Raw genomic sequence first — 12,620 nt, 5'->3', positions numbered from 1 at the left:
GGATCCTCTGAGGATTTGGTTTGCCCTGAACCCCCTACGTCTCGTGCTCTGAGCTCTCCTGCGGCCCTGGGGCAGAAGAGCCTGTTTGCTGTCGTGCCTCAGCCTAAGCCCAGCGGGAGCGGGAGCTGCAGTGAGGTGAACTACTCGGGTGTGGGGGTGCCCCGGGGAGCGGCGCTCCGGCCCCCGCCGGGCGGTGCTCCGGGCCGGCCGTTGGCAGCGGGCCGCTCGGCCTCGGCCTCGGCCGGAGGAGCTGCCTGGCGCCCGGCGGACTACATTTCCCGGCATGCCGCGCTCCGCCTTGCCCCGGGCGGCCGGAAGCTGCGGCGAGGCGGGATGGAAGCCGTCAACTACATCCCCCGTCGTGCGCCGGCAGCGGCGGTTAGAACGAGCGAGGCGCGGAGCGGGCGCAGCGCTCGCTGGGAGTAGTAGTCCCCGCCGCCGTTGGGCGCTCGGGCCGTGTGGCGAAGGGTGGTTCCGCGGACGGGGGATGTGGCGAGCGTGACGTGATTCTGTCCGCGTTGGAGCCGGGGCGGCCGTGGCGAGCGTGACGTGGCAGAGAACGAGCGAGCGAGCGAGGTTCCCCGGTCACAGAGCAGCAGCTGCCGCCGTCGTTGCTGCCGCCCGCGCCTTATAAGTCGGCGCCGCCGGGCGAACCCCGCGCCTCAGCAGCCTGCCTCCTCGCTCGCGGAGGGATCCGTGAGCGCAGACAGGCGCCGGGCCGCGCTCCCCCTCCCTCCCTTTCTCCCTCCCTCCCTCCCTCCCTCCTCGCCGCGCTCCTCTCGCTGCCTGCGCCGCCGCCCAGCCGCGCGCCGGAGCCGCCATGGGCCTCACCATCTCCTCGCTCTTCTCACGCCTCTTCGGCAAGAAGCAGATGCGCATCCTCATGGGTAAGGGGCGACAGCGGCACGCTGCCGCCGCCCCCCGGAGCCTTGCCGCCGCAGCCGTTGCGCCCTACCCGGCCGCGGCCGACGCCAGGCCCGCCCGCTCCCTCACGGACGCGTCCCGCTGGCGGTGGGGGAGGGGAGGCGGGTGGCAGGGGGCCGCGGGCTCAAGGCGGGGGGGGCTTGCCCCGTCCCGGGGCGCGGGGGGGGGGGGACGGGACACCCCTCTGTCCCCTTTCCTTAGGGCTTGCGGGGTCGTTGGTAAGTGAGCGAGCGGAGGGGAGGGAAGGAGCGGTGGGGGAAGGGGGTGGGGATCGGGATATGTCTGCCCTTCCTTTTCCTTTGCCGTGTTCTCGTTTTCTTCTCTCTTGTGCCCCCCCCGCCCCCGCGTCCCGCTGATCGGGGGTCGCGGCTGCGCTGGACCGGGCGAGGCAGAGCCCCGCTTTCCGCGGGGTTTGCAGCGAGGCGTGCGAGGCTTCAGCCCCTTCTCCTTGCACCTGCGTTTCCGCTTGCGTTGAGCCGGAGCGAAAACGTAGAACAAAGATCAAATTGCAGTAGGTGAAGCCGGTGCCCGCCTGCCGGGGAAAAGTACGTGGGGCGGAGGAGGGTGTCCCTTTTCCGAAAAGCGAGCGAGGTCTGTGCCTTGCTTTTCCCCGCGCTGCCGGTGCGGTTGTGCTCTCGGCCTGGAGACGCCGCTCCTGCCCGAGCAGTGTGGCTTTTCGAACAGGATGTGACAAAGCCTGGTGCGTTTGACACCAAGAGCTTAAGAAATTGCCATATAATGGCCGATTTTCGGCAACTGTGGTGCCTGTATCTCTGACTCTTGTGAAAGGACATTTCGGTATAGCAACTGTGCGCTTTAATTCTGCTGTACCTCATGTACAAAATCATAAAACCCAGTAGGCTGCTCTTCCGGCACCTGCTTAGTTTTACTGTCTGCCCGTAACTATTTATTTGGAATTAGATTGTGGTTCTCTTGACACAGACTGCGTAAGAGTTGAAGCAAGTGGCTCTTGAAGGTTCTCACTTTAAGATTACGGTTCAAAAGGTCGAAGCCAGCGCATACTGCATTCGGTATTTCCTCCTCCACTTCAACTCCTTCCTGCCTTCTTCCACCCACCTACCCACTCCCGCAAGCTTTATGTACAAACAGATCTTAACCCCCAAATTTTTCTCAAATTCTATTACCAAAGTGAATGGAACTTGATTCATGGCCATTGACTGAAGTAGCTTGTCCGAAGAAATTACACGAAGTGCTCACTTCAATACAGCCAGTGATGGGGCTAGGTCCTAACTGTGAAACTTCTTGGCACGCAACTCATCCTTAACGCTGCCTGGGTATGCGCAGCAGACACAATAATGAAGCTTTTTTTAATTATGATTTTCCATGATCTCCATACATTTTGTGATGACAGAGTTCTTTACTGCATGCACAGTAATTTTTATTGTATCTTCTCTGTTTGAAATTAGAGACTCTGATCCATTTCAAAATAACCTGGGTAATTTTTGTCTTCGAGACAACTTAGTACATCTTTTGGTTTCAAGGAAGTGATTTGACTGTCTCCCTCGCAGCCAGACTCTTCATATGACTCTGAATGAATGAAGTAGAATCTTCAAATGAGCTTGACTGTAGGATGAGATAGTGTCTATGGTATTTGTAGTTCTGTTGCATTCTGCAAAATAATGAGAACAGAAAGGCGATGTCCTACAGATCAAAACAGCTTGCAAGACTTTAGTTTCTTCATTGGTAGGTAATCAGTTCAAATTTAGGCTAGATATGAGTTAGGGAGCTGTACTTTCTAGCAGTTGGTTCAAATGCTTTTTAATAATTTTGATTTTAAGGCATTATATTCAAATACAGGACTGGATCAGAGCATGAGACTGCACCATGTTTGTTATGTAGTATAAGAGGCTAAAACTTTTGCTGTGTTGTGATGAGAGTGTATCATAGGACCTAAACTGGATGTTTAGAAGCAGAATATGTTATATTGGATATGACATAATTCATTTATACCTGTAACATGGAAAAGAAGCTCTTCATAGCATACTACATTATATATCAGCACTTTGAGGAGAGATGTCTGAATTAATACTGTGACTGAATTAAACTTCTCCTCAGGGTGATAATTTTCAGTTTATGGTTTGAAAATGAGCTGTACAAGGCTAGGCATTTAAGTTTTTGTATGTAGTATACCAATGAAGTAACTTTATGGGGTAAGGTGTTTCTGGAGAAATATTTAGGGGGAAAATATTATATGGGTGAGTTGATAATGAACAGATGATTAATTTATAATTCAGACTTCCCTTTCACAGCTTGCTTCTGTTTCTGCAGAATTCAAGATAAAGTAGAATTAATTTAGCTCTTAAGACAGACTTTGTGTTACTGAGTTCTGCAGAATTTGAATATTTCTCATCAGGTACCATTACCAACAGTAAACATGACATACTAGCTTTTATATTCTCAAATTACATTTATGATAAAAGGTGGACATTTAATGGTATGCTGTTACTGAAATTTTGTTTTTTAAAAAGTGCACTTGTATAATTAAGTATTTTTCAGAAATATTAAGTTAACATTCTGAGGAAATAGATGCAAAATAATTCCTGCATCATCTTTATAGGTGGAAGTAACATGAGGGAAAAGAAGTAACTGTAGGATAGGATTGAATGACTTAAAGTTAAACTAGGCAATGGGGGCGTTAGAGTGGAAAAACTGAGTCCTAACCCTACACGTACCTGTCTGTAAAACTCTTCGCTCGTAGTTTCTCGTGCTTAAAAAAGTTATTGATTCATTGTGCATCTTTCAGTATCATAATTTAGTGTTCTGTGTCTTGGTGTAGTTGTGCAAGTGTTAACTGAGATAATAGCTACTCAGGAGCTTCAAATACAAAGGTAATTATTAAATACATTGGGGAAGAATTTGTCAGATTCTTTGGGAGTTGTGTCACTGTACAGCACAAAACCATTTAGCTGTTTTTATTTGTTTGAGGGTTTTTGTGTTGTTTGTGGTTTGTTTTTTTTTTTTAAACCGCTGTTGGTTTGCATGCTGTTGGGGTTTGGGGTTTTTTTGTGTGTGTGTGTTTTCTTGAGAAGCTGTATTGAGAATTGCCCCTTCATGTCCCACAAAGACTTACCCAATTGAAGCGAAACCTGAAAGAGGAATAGTATGTAAAGGATAAATAAGTTTTGAGAGAACTGGTATAAAGGTAAAAGAAGAGTGAAAGAATACAAACCTGTAGTAAATTGGGATTCCTTAATTTCACTTTTTTAAGCTGGCTTTTGATTGTAACATGAATGTCACAAATTGGTTAAATACAGTAGAAGCTGCTTTTTTTCTTTGCTCCCCCCCCCCCCCCCCCCTTCTCATTATGGGAAACATTCATTTTGGAAGTGGCAACATGCTGTATTCTATAGTAAACTTTGGAAATCTCAATCTGACAACCAAAATCTATTGGTCGTGATGGGGGTTCCTTTTTAAAAGTCAATTCTCAGTTTTTCTGCATCTATAGTTTATATGAAGCTCTGTGCTGTGATAACTGAGGCAGCTTGATATTTAGCCACCAATGATTAAAGTAGAGAGTTGGTAAATGAGGAATGCAGTGGGGTCACAGGGGTGGTGTTCCCAGGGACAAGTGAACTACAAGCTTGAGATTTAGAAACACGACTGACGGGCTGTGCATAAAACACTCTTAAGAGGAGTAAAGGGCTTAGAACCACAATGGTTTTAAGAGCAACTGGAGCATTATAGGTATTTTTTCTCCAGCTAGAGGAAGAGGATATTTGACTCCGTTTAAAGATAAATGGTTGCAAGTGCAAGTCTGTGCTTCCCATTTGTACTTTATTGTAATCTTAATGCTTTGTGGTACAACTGTTGACCATCATACCCACGTCAAGATACTTACGCCTTGGTCTTGGTGGTGGTCAGTCAGGTAATGGAATCAGAGTGAAAACGTAGAATTGGAAATTTACATTATTTGGAGATTTAAGACTTAAGTTTTAATCTTGATAGTTAAATCAGCTTAAACTTTATGACATGGAAGTAGCTCATAGATTTACATTTAGTGTTTCAGTGCAAACGTAAACATGTGTTTGTTCTTGGGCTGCTAAAAGCAATAGTTACACTTCCTAGTAGCTCAAAAGACCAAATGTGATTTGGTGTTCTGAAATTTCTTGTTCTAAAAAGGGTGGTAAATGGTAAGTTGGAGTAAGAAGTATGAATGGAGGCTATGCTCTTGATGACTATTGCTTGTTTAGACTTTGTAACATTAGCAATTTGGCTAAAAGAGGCAGGTTTTGCAAATACGGTCATTGTGATTTGCAGAGCTGCCTTCCCTTAGTTAAAAGCTGCTGTCTCAAGTGTGGAGTCAGAAGAAAACGCATGTCCATAACTCAGCCTGCCTCAGTGCAAAGTCCAACAGCTTAATTAGAATTGTGGATAAGAGTGGATTTAAGCAAAGTCTCTGGGCTTTGTGCTTACATAGCTAATGTAGCCTTCTGCCAACACCATTGAGGTGTTGGTGAGTCCTGGTAAAAGAGTAGAGTGGATAACTAGGGCAGTAATTTCTTAAATTTAGCAAATAGTTTAAAACTCTTGACTAGTTTCTAATTTCTTAACTCTGAGTCATATCTTCAAATGGTTCTCAATACCCTGTGTATATTCTTTGAAATGAGATTAGCTTTTTTCTTTTTGTCTTTGTCTGTGTCTTTAGTATAACCCCTAAATACACTAAAACCATTTGTGTAGATAACACCATCTTTCTTTCATTGCTAATTTTAACAAAACTTGTCAGTGTTTGTTCTACTGATAACTGTTTGGGGGTTTTTTTGGGGGGGTGGGAGAAGAGTTTGTGGGTATGTGTAGCTTTAATTGATGGTTCACTAAACTATCTTAATTTACTCAAACTATCACATACATATTATGTACATGCATTATATTTTCTTGTAAAGATCCAGGCACCATACAAATGCTCACTTGAAGATGAGCTGTGTGAGCATAGTGTTGGGCTTCAAGCATTGTGCTATCAAAAACATATTTTTTCAGCATAGATGGAGTGTTCAAGGGTTTCAGAGTTTGCTTAAAGGGTTTTCTAAGGCTACCCAAAACTTTATTGGTGTAGGGAAAATGCTAACATTTACAAGTTTCATGACTTGCAAGCTCTTGTGAAACTTCTGCTGCACCATGTCTTGTCTGTCTTTTTTTTTTTTTTTTTTTTTTGTTCATGCTTGTGTGTGTTTCTAAGAGACCAACACTTAGACAATAGCAAATGTAAAACTGTTAAATTTTAATTTGAGCATTTTGGGAGGTTATTACCCCTGAAGGAGCTTTGGTTTTGATGGTAGATTCCGCCCTCCCTCCTCCCCCCCTTCATGACATTAACAATTAGAACAACTTTTTTTTTTTTTTTTTTTGAAACACACAATGATAATACCAAAGAAACTGCGTTGGCATGTATAATCCTGTTTACAGTATCAGATATAGGACAATTATAGGTAGGGTTTTTTAATTAGTTAGCTGTAACAGCAGTTTGTGTCTTGAGAAAGAGGCGGCTTTTTAAGAGTTTGGTTTCATTCTGAATAAGCAGGTAATTTCTAATTCCATTTTATAGTAATGCTAAGGAAACAGTTGTATTAATAGTCAAGTCATCAAACCACTTAAAGCTTAATATATCACAATCACCAAGTAGGAAATTAACATTCTTAAGTGTTCTCAGTTATCAAACAAGGATAACATTTGGTTTCTTGTGCAAGTATTATTTAATTAATTCTTTGATGGGGGTTTTATTTTTGTTTGGGCAAAATTTTATTGGCTATTTTAAGTTTCACAAATAGATATTTTATTCGAACTGTTGCAGTGGTGTTCAGTACCTACTGTTTATTTAGGTGCTTATGTGCTAGGCATTGGATTCTAACATAAAGAATTGTGTTTTGAGTTGCTCTTGTGTGTTCTGAAATGCCTAACAATGAGCAGTTGCACAGACAGTTCTAGAAAACTACAGTGTGTGCCTGCGGGGTTGGTCATGCTTCTCAAAAAATGTCTTTGAGGCTCCAGTTTTTGGTTTGTTTTTTGTTTGTTTGTTTTTTTAAGGATCACATATTTACCACATAGCTTACGTTGAAAAAACAGCAAGCTTAAGTTTTGTTGTAGAAACAGAAGAGCAAATTTTGGTGCAGAAGGCCTTCTTTAAAGATCAAAAGTGGAGACTCCTAGTGAAAGCATCCTAGTGGATCTCAATAAATAGAATTGATATTCTAAAGAAGAGTTACAGTCCTTAGGCTATATGCGGAGGGACGACAGGATTTTCCTAATGTATGTGTTTCTGTCAATGCAAAAGAAATGTTTTAGCAAAGGGAGAAGAGAGTGGAATAAGGCGGACTGAAGTGTCCTCTAAGGATAGTGCCTGTTGGTTCAGGTGCATGTGAAACTGGCCTTAGCTGAAGGTTGAGTAAGTGAGACCTTCTCCAACTTGAGTGCAAAGTAGCAAACGTGATCAGTTAGAAACTGTGTGCTGCTTCTAGATTGTTGCTAAGCATTTAAAACCATCCTGACTTAGAAGAAACTTTGAAAGTGAATGATAAAACTTAATTAAGTAACACAAATACGAAGGAAGGTGACTAGAAACTTGTGAGCCTGTAGGTTGTGGGTGGAAGTGTGTTATCGAGCTTGTTTTCTTCATTGCTTGTTCTCTCTGTCAGTGCTGGGTAGAGAAACATACAGTAGTATATCAACAATGACTTAAGAGTGTTTAAAAAGGTGTTTCTTCTCAGAAAAAAAACCCTAATACTCTGCATGTAAAATGGCATATTTTAAAATTAGCAGGTTGTAGTTCATATTGTGAACTAAATCAAATTTTCTGTTTATTCTAGTTGGTTTGGATGCTGCTGGTAAGACAACTATTCTTTATAAACTGAAACTAGGAGAAATTGTCACCACAATTCCCACTATTGGTAAGATAACCAATTCTCATGTCTTCATTCTTGTTACTGTAAATCTGTGTTTTAGAGACGGGCTTCTGAATAGCGTAGGGATTTGCTATCTTTGCTGTTAGTGTAAGAATCAAGACAAACATGGGCTTTCTAGTACTGCCATAATGTAAATGTGTCAGACCAAAGATACATCTAGACCAGAATCCTGTGTCTGATAGTGGCCAGTAGCAGGTGCTCAGGAGTATAGGAACCGATTAAGTACCAGTACTTCCCCCAAACATCATGACCCTCTAGCAGTTTGTGGCTGAAAGATTTGCTGAACCAAAGGTAGTGTATGTGAATTTAAGCATTTAATATTTTTTTTTCTCCACTTAAATCAATGTTATTCTTGATCTAGCAGTTCAATTCTGATAAGCCATTTTATATATATTTGGGAGAAGTATAACTTAGGAAGTAGCTATCTTTAACATGGTTAGAATTACATTTTAACACTAGCATTAACTATTTCTAATCACTTAACTCTTTTATTTTTAGGTTTTAATGTGGAAACGGTAGAATATAAAAACATTTGTTTCACAGTTTGGGATGTTGGTGGTCAAGATAAAATTAGACCTCTTTGGAGGCATTATTTCCAAAACACACAGGTAAGAGTTCTGAGATGGCAATAGTTAAAGACCTGTTTTGTAAAGTCTCGTGTTCTGTAGAGTATATGCGGAAAGTTGTCCTCTGTCCTTTCCTTTCAGAAAGGTTCCTCACTACTTCCTGCAAGTGCTGAGGGATACCCAGATTTTATTCTGGTTGAAGCTAGTTTGTTACCCTGAAGGCTTCAAGTCTAGTCGTGAGTGTAGCCTGGCAAGGATGAAGTCCTTTAGGATCTACCAGTGTTCTGTAATGTGCCAGAGCAGCTGGTTTGTTTGTGAGGAACTCTTCAACTTTACCCTATCCATGCTTTGATCTGTTTGAACTGGCATTGCCTTATGCATAAAGATTGTTACTGTTTAAACACCCTTCTACGTACTCTTTTTTTAATAATCAGCCTTAAAATATACAGCTTTTACTGTGCTATATCAGTGTATTTAGTACATTGAGTATCTAAAAATAGCGTAAAAGATCTTGTTACCAATTGATGAGAAAGTGTCACCTTCCTATTGATGTGACTGCTGTCATTTTTGGTGACATAAATGTGATTCTTTCCTTTGGTTCACAAGTAGTAAGGTAAGTTGCTTATTAGTATCAGGAAACTTTGGGAGTGTGTTGTTTTGTGGGTTTTTTGGTTTTGGTTTTTTTTCTGTGTTGAATATAGAATTGTTTCCAAGAAACTTCTGTGCAGCATAAAGCATGTGATTGGTGCAGAAAAATGGAGAAGTCTGGACTGACAAAAAGGAGCTAGCAAAGTACTGTTGTGAATAGACTAATACTTAATTTCAGTTCCTTATTCAGCCCTGTCACTAAATATTTTTAAAAGATGCTTCTCTTTTCTTAGAATGATAAAATGTAAGGCTTTCAGACTGAAATTTTAAGAGTAAATAGTGTGTGTGTGTAAGGAGGACACTTGAATAACAGAGATGCCATGAGAAATGCTGTTTGGTACAAACTTTTTAAAACAGATTCAGGCCTTACTTTAAGGGTGTGGGTTTTTTTCAGTGAAACATGAGATGGTGAAGCAGTTGCAATTCTCTTGCTGCATTTAACGTGATACAATGAGTGAAAAGAGACGGGGGAGAGTTAGCTTCTGAAATTTTGCTGGAGTCTCCCCCCCGCCCCCCAAACTAATGAATCCCACAGTAATCTGTAAACCAACATTTGTGTGTGTTAACTTTATTGATTTAGAAGGCCTAGCTTTATTCTGCAGTTGAAACTTACATAGCTGTTCAGACAGACATCTTGTGCTGCTTAAGCAGAAATTTCTGTCAGATTTGCTTACCTAAGAAAGGGGATGATCGCAATATTCAATATGAGCTTTTTGGTTTTTAAAATAGTATTGTATGTTTACATTGGTTTTTCAAAACTGCTTAACTTCTTACAGGGCCTCATTTTTGTGGTAGACAGCAATGACAGAGAGAGAATCCAGGAAGCAGCAGAAGAGCTGCAGAAAATGGTAAATATAGATACCTTCTGAAATACGATTGTTAAACTTACTTGTCGTGTTTTTGGATGTCCGTCAGCTTCCCCAAGAGATTTAGGATTTTAAAATTTTAGGGAGTTTGTACAGTGCATATTGTATTCACCTGGTAATTCTGGGTCACGTAGTGCACTGAGTTGTAACTACAACTCTGTAGAGAGCTTTAGCTCAAGAACTACTAATGTGTCAGAACCTTTCTTTCTGTCTTAAAACCATAATAGAAATGCAGCAGAGAAAGAAAGAATTTTGGAAAAACAAATTGGTGCTAAGAATTTCAGCAGCAAGATGCCAGTAAATTTATACTGCCTATTGAAAGAATATTTCCTTACTTGTAGGAGAAGTTCTGTTGGGTACTAGTTCCATTTCACTTAGTACTTACTAGTGACTTCAGGAGCAAGAATGAAAATGTTTATAACCCTTAAATCAGTATTTAGGTTTCTTTAGTGCTTGTTGAAGTACTTAACTGGGCTAATTTAATAACATGACCGTTTTTTCTGTTAGCTTCAGGAGGATGAGCTGCGAGATGCAGTGCTGCTTCTGTTTGCGAACAAACAAGATCTGCCAAATGCCATGGCAATCAGTGAAATGACAGATAAACTAGGTCTTCAGTCTCTGCGTAACAGAACTGTAAGTGCTAAACTTCCTGCTTGCTGAACTCTTGTCTTCCTTTATTATATATCATAAACATAAGTTTTCCTTTAAAGGAAAGGGAAGTTCTCACCTCTTTTTGTAAAAAGATGCACATACCTGCTATTAAACTCTGTACTGCATAGTTTAAGGTCCTTGTTGAAAAGAAGTGATTTAGGAGTATAATCCAGTGTGTATAGCTGTTGCAGGTGTTTCATCTCTCACCTTTTCCTGGAAAAATAAATATTCCAGTCTGTCACTGAAATACAGCTGTCAAACATGTTTGACAAAGTATGTGGTGGGCTTTCCCGTCTTCTCAATATTTGTTATTATGGGGGAGAAAATGCTTTCTGCGTTCTCACCACTACAAAGATGAGAAGAAATTAAGTAGCTCCTGAATCGTTAGATTCCATCTGCACAAGCCTTTGAGACATAGGGTTGCTTCACATAAACCATCTAGCCTTCTGTAATACTCACTTAATGTCTGTATGTTGACACACTAAGATCGTATCCATAGAAGCTGTTTTAGAGGTCTGTTGATTTAGATAATTCCATGTCCCATTTCCTAAAAAGCAGTCTTTCAAAAACAAGAAGCTAGTTTTCAGCATATAAACCAAATGCAAGTTCTGTATTTGTTTCTTGATGCCCTAAATGGTGTTCTAGAATTTGGTAGGACAACACTTGAGTTTCCAGATAATGTCTGAGCCCCATCTGCTTTATATATACTTTTCAAAACTTTAAAAAATACCATGCGTTCAATATTTACTCTACTTAGGGCACAAAACAGTGTTTAAAGAACACTGAGTGTGTATCTGAATGTCACATACTGTGATAACTTAGCTTGCATTTTGTCAGTATTTATATTTAATTTCTGTTTGTGTTCTACATTAACAGTGGTATGTCCAGGCTACCTGTGCTACGCAAGGAACTGGTCTGTATGAGGGACTTGACTGGCTGTCAAATGAACTCTCAAAACGCTAACTCAAACTGGATGACTCTTTCACCAGGGACATGTTTGATATAAGTGGTCTAGGCTTGTTACAACAAAATTAGTTCGCATCTTGGTTATTACAGTATCTGGAACTGATATTTGGGCAGGATATTACAGCGTTTCAACTTATTTTGTTGCCAATTATTGTTTACCGAGCTACATGTTGCAAAGGTAGCAATATGCTTGGGTAAAAATCTCCTTAACTTGGAAAAAGTGTATCTTCTGATTTTATTCCCCTTGTTAGCCTAAATGCCTGAATATAGTTATTGTGACATCTTTAAGATCTGTTTTGAATACTCTTCTGAGCCCCAATAAATTAATGTTTTTTTTCTCCCTGCTACTTTTAGTTTACTGATGCCCTGTTTCATTCCTCAGACAGTCTGCTGATTTAAAAATGTAGCATTCCGTATGTATTTATTTCTCTCCCTTGCCAAAAAGAATTCCTAATACTGCTTGTTCCAGCCAAGGAAATGCTCTAAAACACTATACAAATCTACTGCACTGAGGAACATTTTATTAATCCTTGGGTTCTGTCAGCCCAACTTGCCTTTGTGTGAATTGGATTTGATGGGTAGAATAGTTCTGTGCTGGTTGCGAAGAGCTCATGTTGAGGTTGTTTTTAATATTCAGCAGATTGTCTTCCTTTATATTGTATCTTTTTTTTTTATGTTGCATGTTGCTTTTTGGTATCAGCCTGACTATTTTTGCCCAGTGTATAATAGTTCTGCTGAAGTTTTACTGTTTGTTGGTGAACATATCTTCATAAAGAAATTTTGGAAAATTCATCAAACTCAATGGATTAGTTTCTTCATAACCCACTTGGAATTATTCCTAATAAAATGACAAAATGTATAGTTCTGTGTATGCTCTTCTTGATTCCTGAAATAGTTGAATTGCAAATTACCACTTACTCTTTTTCCGTATACTGAGCTTTCCTGCAGCTTGAACGTGAACATCAGTCTCAGATTTTCACTTGTTTGGAGCTATGTAGAGCGGGACATGGAAGGTGGGCATCAAAGTTGTATACAGTGCAGTAGAGTAGCTGTCCTCAAGACTTAAATGATTCTGTAAGTGT

The 12,620-nt window shown here is 41.0% G+C and overlaps 1 protein-coding gene across 1 annotated transcript; it reads left to right on the top strand.

Annotated features, from left to right (window-relative positions):
* The first annotated feature begins 447 nt into the window (after positions 1-447).
* ARF4 (ADP ribosylation factor 4) lies at positions 448-12,397 on the top strand. Its single transcript, XM_052777905.1, has 6 exons — positions 448-887; positions 7,746-7,826; positions 8,340-8,449; positions 9,832-9,903; positions 10,429-10,554; positions 11,449-12,397. The coding sequence occupies exons 1-6, from the start codon at positions 821-823 to the stop codon at positions 11,533-11,535; spliced, it is 543 nt and encodes a 180-aa protein (XP_052633865.1). The 5' UTR covers positions 448-820; the 3' UTR covers positions 11,536-12,397.
* The last annotated feature ends 223 nt before the right edge of the window (positions 12,398-12,620 follow it).

Source organism: Harpia harpyja, chromosome Z, assembly GCF_026419915.1.
Source record: "Harpia harpyja isolate bHarHar1 chromosome Z, bHarHar1 primary haplotype, whole genome shotgun sequence".
Classification (NCBI taxonomy): domain Eukaryota; kingdom Metazoa; phylum Chordata; class Aves; order Accipitriformes; family Accipitridae; genus Harpia; species Harpia harpyja.
This window is presented reverse-complemented; position numbering and strand designations above follow the sequence as displayed.